General features: G+C 36.9%; 1 protein-coding gene across 6 annotated transcripts in view; it reads left to right on the top strand.

Annotated features, from left to right (window-relative positions):
• The window catches only part of EML5 (EMAP like 5), a 185,316-nt gene that overhangs the window by 134,198 nt on the left and 38,458 nt on the right, over window positions 1–12,660 (top strand). For all 6 annotated transcript variants that reach the window (XM_043556797.1, XM_043556796.1, XM_043556798.1 and 3 more), the window contains 3 exons: window positions 8,165–8,253; window positions 9,322–9,498; window positions 12,038–12,239. In XM_043556797.1, coding sequence (XP_043412732.1) covers window positions 8,165–8,253; window positions 9,322–9,498; window positions 12,038–12,239 — 468 coding nt within the window. The remainder of the gene's footprint in view (window positions 1–8,164; window positions 8,254–9,321; window positions 9,499–12,037; window positions 12,240–12,660) is intronic.

Below are 12,660 nucleotides of genomic sequence, written 5' to 3'. Positions count from 1 at the left end.
CTAAACCCATATCTTTCTGTAATAACACTGAATGTAAATGGACTAAATGACCCAACCAAAAGACATAGGGTATCAGAATGGATAAAAAAACAAGACCCATCTATTTGCTGTCTAAAAGAGACTCATTTTATTTTTTTTATTTATTTATTTTTTTGAATTTTTTTTTTTCAACGTTTATTTATTTTTGGGACAGAGAGAGACAGAGCATGAACGGGGGAGGGGCAGAGAGAGAGGGAGACACAGAATCGGAAACAGGCTCCAGGCTCCGAGCCATCAGCCCAGAGCCTGACGCGGGGCTCGAACTCACGGACCGCGAGATCGTGACCTGGCTGAAGTCGGACGCTTAACCGACTGCGCCACCCAGGCGCCCCAGAGACTCATTTTAGACCTGAGGACACCTTCAGATTGAGAGTGAGGGGATGGAGAACTATTTATCATGCCACTGAAAGTCAAAAGAAAGCTGGAGTAGCCATACTTAGACAAACTAGACTTTAAATCAAAGGCTGTAACAAGAGATGAAGAAGGGCATTATATAATAATCACAGGGTCTATCCATCAGGAAGAGCTAACAATTATAAATGTCTATGCGCCGAATACAGGAGCCCCCAAATGTATAAAACAATTACTCATAAACAAGCAACCTTATTGATAAGAATGTGGTAATTGCAGGGGGACTTTAACACTCCACTTACAGAAATGGATAGGTCATCTAGACACACAGTCAATAAAGAAACAAGGGCCCTGAATGATACATTGGATCAGATGGACTTGACAGATATAGTTAGAACTCTGCATCCCAAAGCAACAGAATATACTTTCTTCTCGACTGCACATGGAACATTCTCCAAGATAGATCACATACTGGATCACAAAACAGCCCTTCATAAGTATGCAAGAATTGAAATCATACCATGCATACTTTCAGACCACAATGTGATGAAGCTTGAAATCAACCACAGGAAAAAGTCTGGAAAACATCCAAAAGCATGGAGGTTAAAGAACACCCTACTAAAGAATGAATGGGTCAACCAGGCAATTAGAGAAGAAATTTAAAAATATATGGAAACAAATGAAAATGAAAATACAACAATCCAAATGCTTTGGGATGCAGCGAAGGCAGTCCTGAGAGGAAAATACATTGCAATCCAGGCCTATCTCAAGAAACAAGAAAATCCCAAATACAAAATCTAACAGCACACCTAAAGGAAATAGAAGCAGAACAGCAAAGGCAGCCTAAACCCAGCAGAAGAAGAGAAATAATAAAGATCAGAGCAGAAATAAACAATATAGAATCTAAAAAAACTGTAGAGCAGATCAACGAAACCAAGAGTTGGTTTTTTGAAAAAATAAACAAAATTGATAAATCTCTAGCCAGGCTTCTCAAAAAGAAAAGGGAGATGACCCAAATAGATAAAATCATGAATGAAAATGGAATTATTACAACCAATCCCTCAGAGATACAAGCAATTATCAGGGAATACTATGAAAAATTATATGCCAACAAACTGGACAACCTGGAAGAAATGGACAAATTTCTTAACACCCTTAACACGCTTCCAAAACTTAATCAGGAAGAAATAGAAAGCTTGAACAGACCCATAACCAGCAAAGAAATTGAATCAGTCATCAAAAATCTCCCAACAAATAAGAGTCCAGGACCAGATGGCTTCCCCGGGGAGTTCTACCAGACGTTTAAAGCAGAGATAATACCTATCCTTCTCAAGCTATTCCAAAAAATAGAAAGGGAAGGAAAACTTCCAGACTCATTCTATGAAGCCAGTATTACTTTGATTCCTAAACCAGACGGAGACCCAGTGGAAAAAGAGAACTACAGGCCAATATCCCTGACCAATATGGATGCAAAAATTCTCAATAAGATACTAGCAAACCGAATTCAACAGCATATAAAAAGAAATATTCACCATGATCAAGTGGGATTCATTCCTGGGATGCAGGGCTGGTTCAACATTCGCAAATCAATCAGTGTGATACATCACATTAATAAAAGAAAAGATAAGAACCATATGATCCTGTCAATCGATGCAGAAAAGGCCTTTGATAAAATTCAGCAAAGTTTCTTAATAAAAACCCTCGAGAAAGTTGGGATAGAAGGAACATACTTAAGGATCATAAAAGCCATTTATGAAAAGCCCACAGCTGGGGCGCCTGGGTGGCGCAGTCGGTTGAGCGTCCGACTTCAGCCAGGTCATGATCTCGCGGTCCGTGAGTTCGAGCCCCGTGTCAGGCTCTGGCTGATGGCTCGGAGCCTGGAGCCTGTTTCCCATTCTGTGTCTCCCTCTCTCTCTGCCCCTCCCCCGTTCATGCTCTGTCTCTCTCTGTCCCAAAAATAAATAAATGTTGAAAAGCCCACAGCTAACATCATCCTCAACGGGGAAAAACTGAGAGCTTTTTCCCTGAGATCAGGAACACGACAGGGATGTCCACTCTCACCGCTGTTGTTTAACATAGTGTTGGAAGTTCTAGCATCAGCAATCAGACAACAAAAGGAAATCAAAGGCATCAAAATTGGCAAAGATGAAGTCAAGCTTTCCCTTTTTGCAGATGACATGATATTATACATGGAAAATCTGATAGACTCCACCAGAAGTCTGCTAGAACGGATACATGAATTTAGCAAAGTTTCAGGATACAAAATCAAGGTACAGAAATCAGTTGCATTCTTATACACTAATAATGAAGCAACAGAAAGACAAATAAAGAAACTGATCCCATTCACAATTGCACCAAGAAGCATAAAATACCTAGGAATAAATCTAACCAAAGATGTACAAGATCTGTATGCTGAAAACTATGGAAAGCTTATGAAGGAAATTGAAGAAGATACAAAGAAATGGAAAAAACATTCCGTGCTCATGGATTGGAAGAATAAATATTCTTAAAATGTCAATACTACCCAAAGCTATCTACACATTCAATGCAATCCCAATCAAAATTGCAGCAGCATTCTTCTCGAAACTAGAACAAGCAATCCTAAAATTCATATGGAACCACAAAAGGCCCCGAATAGCCAAAGTAATTTTGAAGAAGAAGACCAAAGCAGGAGGCATCACAATCCCAGACTTTAGCCTCTACTACAAACCTGTAACCATCAAGACAGCATGGTACTGGCACAAAAACAGACACATAGACCAATGGAATCGAATAGAAACCCCAGAACTAGACCCACAAACGTATGGCCAACTCATCTTTGACAAAGCAGGAAAGAACATCCAATGGAAAAAAGACAGTCTCTTTAACAAATGGTGCTGGGAGAACTGGACAGCAACATGCAGAAGATTGAAACTAGACCACTTTCTCACACCATTCACAAAAGTAAACTCAAAATGGATAAAGGACCTGAATGTGAGACAGGAAACCATCAAAACCCTAGAGGAGAAAGCAGGAAAAGACCTCTCTGACCTCAGCCGTAGCAATTTCTTACTTGACACATCCCCAAAGGCAAGGGAATTAAAAGCAAAAATGAACTACTGGGACCTTATGAAGATAAAAAGCTTCTGCACAGCAAAGGAAACAACCAACAAAACTAAAAGGCATCCAACGGAATGGGAAAAGATATTTGCAAATGACATATCGGACAAAGGGCTAGTATCCAAAATCTATAAAGAACTCACCAGACTCCACACCTGAAAAACAAATAATCCAGTGAAGAAATGGGCAGAAAACATGAATAGACACTTCTCTAAAGAAGACATCCAGATGGCCAACAGGCACATAAAAAGATGCTCAACGTTGCTCCTCATCAGGGAAATACAAATCAAAACCACACTCAGATATCACCTCACGCCAGTGAGAGTGGCCAAAATGAACAAATCAGGAGACTATAGGTGCTGGCGAGGATGTGGAGAAACGGGAACCCTCTTGCACTGTTGGTGGGAATGCAAATTGGTGCAGCCACTCTGGAAAACAGTGTGGAGGTTCCTCAAAAAATTAAAAATAGACCTACCCTATGACCCAACAATAGCACTGCTAGGAATTTACCCAAGGGATACAGGAGTACTGATGCATAGGGGCACTTGTACCCCAATGTTTATAGCAGCACTCTCAACAATAGCCAAATGATGGAAAGAGCCTAAATGTCCATCAACTGATGAATGGATAAAGAAATTGTGGTGTATATACACAATGGAGTACTACGTGGCAATGAGAAAGCATGAAATATGGCCCTTTGTAGCAACATGGATGGAACTGGAGAGTGTGATGCTAAGTGAAATAAGCCATACAGAGAAAGACAGATACCATACGTGTTCACTCTTATGTGGATCCTGAGAAACTTAACAGAAACCCATGGGGGAGGGGAAGGGAAAAAAAAAAAAAAAGAGGTTAGATTGGGAGAGAGCCAAAGCATAAGAGACTCTTAAAAACTGAGAACAAACTGAAGGTTGATGGGGGGTGGGAGGGAGGGGAGGGTGGGTGATGGGTATTGAGGAGGGCACCTTTTGGGATGAGCCCTGGGTGTTGTATGGAAACCAATTTGACAATAAACTTCAGATATTGAAAAAAAAATATTTGAACAGACTGATGACCAGCAATGAAATTGTACCACTTATCCAAAAATTCTCAACAAACAACAGTTTAGGATCAGATGGCTTCACAGGCGAATTCTACCAAACACTTAAAGAAGAGTTAATATCTATTTTTCTCAAACTTTTCTAAAAAATAGAAGAGGAAAGAAAGCTTCCAAATTTGTTTTATGAGGCCAGCATTACCTTGATACCAAAACCAGATAAAGATACCACAAAAAAAGAGAACTGCAGGCCAATATCTCTGATGAATATAGATGCGATAATACTCAACAAAATATTAGCAAACCAAATCCAACAATATATTTTTTTAAGTTTATTTATTTTGAGAGAGACAGCATGAGCATGGGGGAGGGGCAGAGAGAGAGGGAGAGAGAGAATCCCAAGCAGGTTTTGTGCCCCCAACATCCGTTCATAATAAAAACTTTCAACAAAGGTTTGGAGGGGATATACCTAACATAATAAAGGCTATATATGAAAACCCCACAGCTAACATCATAATTAATGGTGAAAAATTGAGAGTTTTCCCCATAAGGTCAGGAACAAGACCGGGATGTCCATTCTTATTACCACTTTTATTTGACGTAGGACTTGTAAGTCCTAGCCACAGCAGTGAGACAAGAAAAAGAAATAAAAGACACCCAAACTGGTAAGGAAAAAGTAAAACATTCACTCTTTGCAGATGACATGATACTATCTATGGAAAACCCTAAAACTCCACCAAAAAACTGCTAGAACTGATAAATGAATTTCAGTAAGGTCATAGGATACAAAATCAATATACAGAAATCTGTTGCATTTCTATACACTAATAATGAAGGAGCAGAAGGAGAAATTAAGAAAATAATCCCATTTACAACTGCACCCCAAAATAATAAAATACCAGGGTGCCTGGCTGACTCAGTCGTTAGAGCATGTGACTCTTGATCTCAGGGTTGTAAGTTTGAGCCCAGTGTTGGGTGTAGAAATTACTTAAAAATAAAATCTAAAAAAAATACCTAGATATAAATTTAACCAAGCAGGCGAAATACCTGTACTCTGAAAACTATAATGATGAAAGAAATTAAGGGGGCATCTGGGTAGCTCAGTCAGTTAAACATCTGACTCTTGATTTTGGCTCAGATCATGGTCTCCATGGGTCATGGAATCGAGCCCTGTGTCGGGCTCTGTGCTGATAGCATGGAGCCTGCTTGGGATTCTCTTTCTCTCTCTCTGTCCCTCCCCCATGCGCGCTCTCGCGCTCTCTCTCTCAATATAAATAAGTATTAAAGAAAAAAAATTTAGAATGACACAAACACATGGAAAGATATTCCATACTCACAGATTGGAAGAACACATACTATTAAAATGTCCGTACTACCCTAAGTAGTCTACAGATTCAACACAATTCCTATCGCAATACCAACAGCATTTTCGCTAACCTAGAACCAAATAATAGTAAAATTTGTATGGAACCACAAAGGACCCCAAGTAGCCAAAGCAGTCTTGAAAAAGAACAAAGCTGGAGGTATCACAATCCCAGATTTCAAGATACACTACAAAGCTGTAGTAATCAAACCAGTATGGTTCTAGAACAAAAACAGACACATGGATCAATGGAATAGGATAAAGAGCTCAGAATAAACCCGTGATTATATGGCCAATTAATCTTCAACAAAAGAGGCAAGAATATGCAATGGGAAAAAGACAGTCTCTTCAACAAATGGTGTTGGGAAAACTGGACAGCTACATGCAGAAGAATTAAACTGGACCATTTTCTTATAACCATACACAAAAATAAAGTCAAAGTGGATTAAGGATCTAAATGTGAAACCTGAAACTAAAAATCCTAGAAGAGAGCACAGGCAGTAATTTCTCTGACATTGGCCATAGCAACATTTTTCTAGATAGGCCTCCTGAGGCAAGGGAAACAAAATCAAAAATAAACTATTTGGGACAGCTTCAAAATAAAAAGGTTCTGTGCAGCAAAGGAAACAACCAACAAAACTAAAAGACCCCCTATTGAATAGGAGAAGATATTTGCAAATGATATATCTGATAAAGGGCTAGTATTAAAAAAATACAAAGAATACACATCTCAAGGTGCTTGGGTGGCTCAGTTGGTTAAGTGTCCGACTTTGGCGGAGGTCGTGATCTCGCAGTTTGTGAGTTCAAGCCCCGCATCGTGCTCTGTGCTGACAGCTCGGAGCCTGGAGCCTGCTTCAGATTCTGTGTCTCCCTCTCTCTCTGCCCCTCCCTGCTCACGCTCTGTCTCTGTCTCTCAATAATAAATAAACGTTAAAAAAATAATTAAAAAAAAGAATACACATCTCAACACCAAAAAAATAATCTATTAAAAATGGTCAAAAGACAGGGGCGCCTGGGTGGCTCAGTCAGTTAAGCATCTGACTTTGGCTCAGGTCATGATTTCATAGTTTGTAAGTTCAAGCCCCACATCGGGCTGTCTTTTTTCAGTGCAAGGTCTGCTTTGGATCCTCTGTCTCCCTCTCTCTCTGCACCTCCCCCACTTTCACATGCTCTCTCTCAAAAATAAATAACATTAACAAGACTTTAAAAATGCGCAGAAGACATGAACAGACATTTCTCCAAAGAAGAAATACAAGGGGTCAACAGACACATGAAAAGATGCTCAGTATCACTCATCATAGGGAACTGCAAATCAAAACCACAATGAGATATCATGTCACACCTGTCAGAATGACTAAAATCAAAAACACAAGAAACAAGTGTTGGCGAGGATGTGGAGAAAAAGTAACCCTCATGCACTGTTGGTGGGAATGCAAACTGGTGCAGCCACTGTGGAAAACACTATGGAAGTTCCTCAAAAAATTAAAAACAATTACCGCATGATCCAGTAATTCCACTACTGGGTATTTACCCAAAGAATATGAAAACAATAATTCAAAAAGATATGTGCACTCCTGTGGTTGTTGCATCATTATTTTTAATACCCAAATTATGGGAGCAGCCCAAGTGTCCATCAATAGATGATAAAGAAGATGTGGTATATATACAATGGAATATTAGCCATAAAACAGAGTGAAAGCTTGCCATTTGCCACAACATGAATGGATCTAGAGTGTGTAATGCTAAGTGGTATCGTCAGAGAAAGACAAATATCCTACGATTTCACTTATATGTGGAATTTAAACAACAAAACAAATGAACAAAGGGGAAGAAAAGAGACCAAAAAACAGACTCTTAACTATGGAGAACAAACTGAGGGGAAGTGGGTGGGGGAATGGGTAAAATAGGTGAAGGGGATTAACAGTATACTTCTCATGATGAGCAATGAGTAATATATGGAACTATTGAGTCCCTGTATTGTACACCTGAAACTGCTGTAACAGGGTATGTTAATTACACTGGAATTTTTTTAAAAGAAGGAACTTAATGAGAGAAAGGTGGTAATGTTCACTGAATGCTTTTAAATAGGATTAATTCTATGCAGTTTTACGTATATGATTATAAAACAATTTAAATGTCATAATAAACCATGAAAGAAAATATTTTAAAAAGTTAAACATCCTGACTACATATATATATTTATATTTTATGTATGTTTATTTTATTTATTTATTTATTTATTTATTTATTTATTTATTTATTTATTTATTTTTAAGGAAAGCTTTTACAGGTCAACACTGGTGCTAAAGAACAATTATTCTTTGAAGCTCCCAGAGGGAAAAAACAAACCATTCCCAGTGTGGAGGTAGGAAAATAATAGTGTTTGCCATGTTGTGAATATGACTAGGTGGTTAGAAAACTGATGCCTGACTTTTATTGTTTACATATGAAGCCTGTTCTCAAATTATTCAAATCACGGATGTTCTTTCCGTGAGTTTATTTTACTGGCCTAGACTATTAGATGAGTAGAAGAAGAGGTGCTGTATTAAGAAAAGGAATAAATACTTTTATGTCTAGCTGTGCTTCAGTTGCTTTTCTCAAAGAGAAGCAAACATAGACTCGCTATCTTAGGTGGGAGTATTGCATGTCTATCAAATCTTTTGGAACCCACATGCCTAAGATGTTTGTTGGCAAATTTAAAGAAAAAGAAAAAAGGAAAAGAATGTGTTTGGCTTTTTTTCTTCAATGATCTTTTTTTTTTTAAGTTTATTTATTTATTTTGAGAGACAGCGAGAGTAGTGGAGGGGCAGAGAGAGAGAGAGAGAGAAAACCCAAGCAGGCTTTGTGCCATCGGCATGGAGCTAGATGCAGTCTTGATCCCACGAATGGTGATATCATGACCTGAGCTGAAACCAAGACCAGATGCTTAACCAGCTGAGCCACCCAGGCACCCTGTGTTTGGTTTTGTGACTGATGGTATTAGCATAATTTTTTGACAGGGCTGAAGAAGAGAGGCTAAACGCATTTAATATTAAAGTGGCTTAATAAAGAGAAGGTCTGTCAGTAAAGTTCTTAATTTCCAGTAATGATTAATTGGAAAACATGCCTCTAAAGTATTAGAAATTTAGACATGAGGTATAAACTACTTGATTATTCTAAGAGCAGAAACTGTCTTATTATCACTGAATTCTCAGCATGTAAAACATACAGGTGTATAATAAGTACATGTTGAATAATGTTATGTTAAAATTTTTCTACAGGGACTGGTGGCCTTGGGAAGCTACAAAAAACAAGAAAACTAATAATTTAACTATTTTTGTTAAAATTTTAATTTTACTTGTGACATATATAATTATAAAGAAACACTCAGATTTTTGTTGTTAATTTTTAAGGTTTAGATATTACAAAGTTACAGCCTTTTTTTCCTTTTTAGGTAGAAAAAATTTGTTGGGCATCATGGACAAGTGTGCTTGGTTTATGCTGTGAGGGAATTTGGCCGGTAATTGGAGAAGTCACAGATATAACTGCCTCTTGCCTCACCAGTGACAAAATGGTCCTAGCTACTGGGGATGATTTGGGATTTGTGAAGTTATTTAGATATCCTGCTAAAGTATGTGTTTTTCTTTAACTCCCATAATGATCTTAATTATAAAAATGGTTAAGGTCGTGTGCTTTCATAGTATTTCATTGTTGTAATGAGTATTACATATGTAATATGAAAAGTTTAGAATCCTATTTTTGACATCATATTTATAGCTTTTTAAAAAATGTTTACTTATGAGGTGGCTGGTGGCTCAGTCGGTTGAGCATCAGACTTCGGCTCAGGTCATGATCCCATGGCTGACGAGTTCGAGCCCCACGTCAGGTGCTATGCTGACAGCTCAGAGCCTGGAGCCTGCTTCAGGTTCTGTGTCTCCGTCTCTTTCTGCCCCTCCCCGCTCATGCTGTCTGTCTCTCACTGTCTCAAAAATAAATACAAACATTTAAAAAATTATTTTAAAAAATGTTTACTTTTTTTGGGAAAGAGAGTGCACACACATTTGAGTTGGGGAAGGGCAGAGAGAGAGAATCCCAAGCAGGCTCTATGCTGTCAGTGCAGAGCCCGACCTGGGGCTCGATCCCATAAACCCTGGGATCATGACCTGAGCCAAAATCAAGAGTTGGATGCTTAACCTACTGAGTCCACCCAGGCACCTGTATAGCTTTTACTTAGAATTAGTATTATAATTTATGATTTCATGCCTTAAGTTATATTGTACGGTGTTTCTCAATATCGAGTAATATAAATATCCCTTTTAGAAGAAACATTTCTTTTATCCCTAATATTAAATAATTTTAGTATTCTTTTGGTTAAATATATACCATTAACAGTAAATACAAACTATATTTATAGCTTTAAAGTTCAAAATGTTTTAACTATTAGATACAAGATACTATAAAATACCTATAAAATTAAAATAGACCTGATTCAATGTAATGAATGATGTTATGTTGCTAAAACTAGATTGTACAGAACCTTTGGAGTGCTATATGCCAGTGCTGTGTGAAGATTGAATTCTCTTATTGCTTTCTCCTCTTTTCAAACTACTGGAAAACATTAGGCTTTCACTTGGCATAAAAATAAAATTCATATATCAAGCCCAGATGCATTAATTCTTAATTGTTACTAATTCAGATGCACATTTGGCCCTTGAACAACGTGAGGGTTGGGGTGCCAACCCCCATACAGTCAAAAGTCCACATACAACCTTTGACTCCCCCAAAACTTTACTAATCACCTACTGTTGACTTGAGGCCTTACTGATAGCATAAAGTCAATTAACACATTTTTTGTATGTTATGTGTATTATATACTATATTCTTACAGTAAAGTAAGCTAGAGAAAAGAAAATGTTATTACAAAAATAATAAGGAAGAGAAAACATTTATAGGACTGTACTGTGTTTATTGAAAAGTATTTGCATATAAGTGGCTCTATGCACTTCAAACCCATGTTGTTCAAGGATCACTTATATAGTATAACCTAAACATAAACATAAATTTGAAATAGGGCACTGAAATCTTATGATATTGGTGGTCTTAAGTAACTGCTCATGTTAATATAATAAGGCATTTATTGGTCAGAAACTTCACTTCTAGCATTCTAGATGGTATAGATGCCTTAAGAATAGGTTCTAGGATAATCATCTATGGATTCCTGCTTCACTTCTGTATAACAAGAACCACAAAATCTTAGAGAAAGTATCTTCTTGCAGTGTTTCGGTGACAGATCTCCCCTTCTATTTGAGCTAGCATTTATTAGGAGTCTTTTCCAAAGAATTCACTGTTTTAGCTATCACTATATTTTAAGACATTTATTATTTTAATACCTTTGAAAAGATGTCCATCTAAAACTTGCTTATAATACATTGATCTGAAACTTACTTACTTAATTTGTTAGCGTTATGCTAGTGGTCTAGATTTAAAAGTTGTCAGTGTCTATTACTTGTGTTTTTCTTGATTTTTAAAATAAATATATTTTTGTGGGTACTGCTTATAAACAAAAACACTAATGAATTGAGATGAAAGATATTTACATGAGTATATTCCAAAAGGGTTGATAATTACTTTTTGTTAATATGGCCATGCTGTACATAAGCATTTATATCCTTTTCAGTTATTGTGTCTATTTCCAGCAATTATATGTCTGCAGAGCCATTTTTTTGAACAGATATGTACTTTTCCATAGACATCTACCGTAGTTAGCTATTACTTTATTGAACATTTAAGGTATTTAAATTTTTTCACTGCTGTGGGTACTGTGGTGAAAATTTTTTGCACACATAGAATTTTCTTAGCATAGACCCCTAGAAGTGGGGGGATTGTTGAGTCAAAGGTCAGGACATTCTTATGCTTTTAATGCACAATACCAAGTTGATTTTCAAAACAGTTGTGCCTGTAGTACTAACAGTGTGTGGGACTACTAGTTTTATCCTGTTGTCAACAGGTTTGGAAATTGTCATTTTTTATTCTAGTGAATTTCAGTATTTTCTTTTTTTTTTTTTCACAAGATGACTTTGTGATGATTAACTTCCAATCATATATCAAGAAAAAATTCAAAATTATAACTGACCATTTTCAAGTAATAACATTTTTGTTTTCATCTTTAGGGAAAATTTGGAAAGTTTAAGAGGTATGTGGCCCATAGTACACATGTCACAAATGTTCGCTGGACCTACGATGACAGCATGTTGGTTACCTTAGGAGGTGCAGATATGTCTTTAATGGTTTGGACAAATGAAATGGAGGGCTATCGAGAAAAAAGACCTTGTGATAGTGAAGAATCTGATACAGATTCTGAAGAAGATGGGGGTATGTCATTTTTAAATATTTTAACAAAAGCATAGAAACAATTTAGCACCACGGATTTAAACTACAGCAGTTAAACAAGTAATAATAATGTTAGAATAATTGTGGTTTTAGTCTTTGTCATCTGTTTAACACCAAAATTGATTTTATGACTCAAAAATAACATGCTGGCATGTATTGATGGCTTAAATATATTCTTTATCTACAAATGTATGATAATGCTACTTCAAGTAAGTACTAAAGTAAATTTTGTAGTATTGAACTTAGTATTTTCAAATGATTTTCATCTTTTCCTGATATACAAATAAGACCAGCTCATTATAGAAAAGTTAGAAAATACATTTTGCAAAAAAAAAAAAACCACAGTATCCATAATTTGACCACTCAGAGATAACTTTTGTTAACATGTTGAGGCGTTCTGTTT

The sequence above is a fragment of the Prionailurus bengalensis genome, chromosome B3 (assembly GCF_016509475.1).
Source record: "Prionailurus bengalensis isolate Pbe53 chromosome B3, Fcat_Pben_1.1_paternal_pri, whole genome shotgun sequence".
Classification (NCBI taxonomy): Eukaryota; Metazoa; Chordata; class Mammalia; order Carnivora; family Felidae; genus Prionailurus; species Prionailurus bengalensis.
This window is presented reverse-complemented; position numbering and strand designations above follow the sequence as displayed.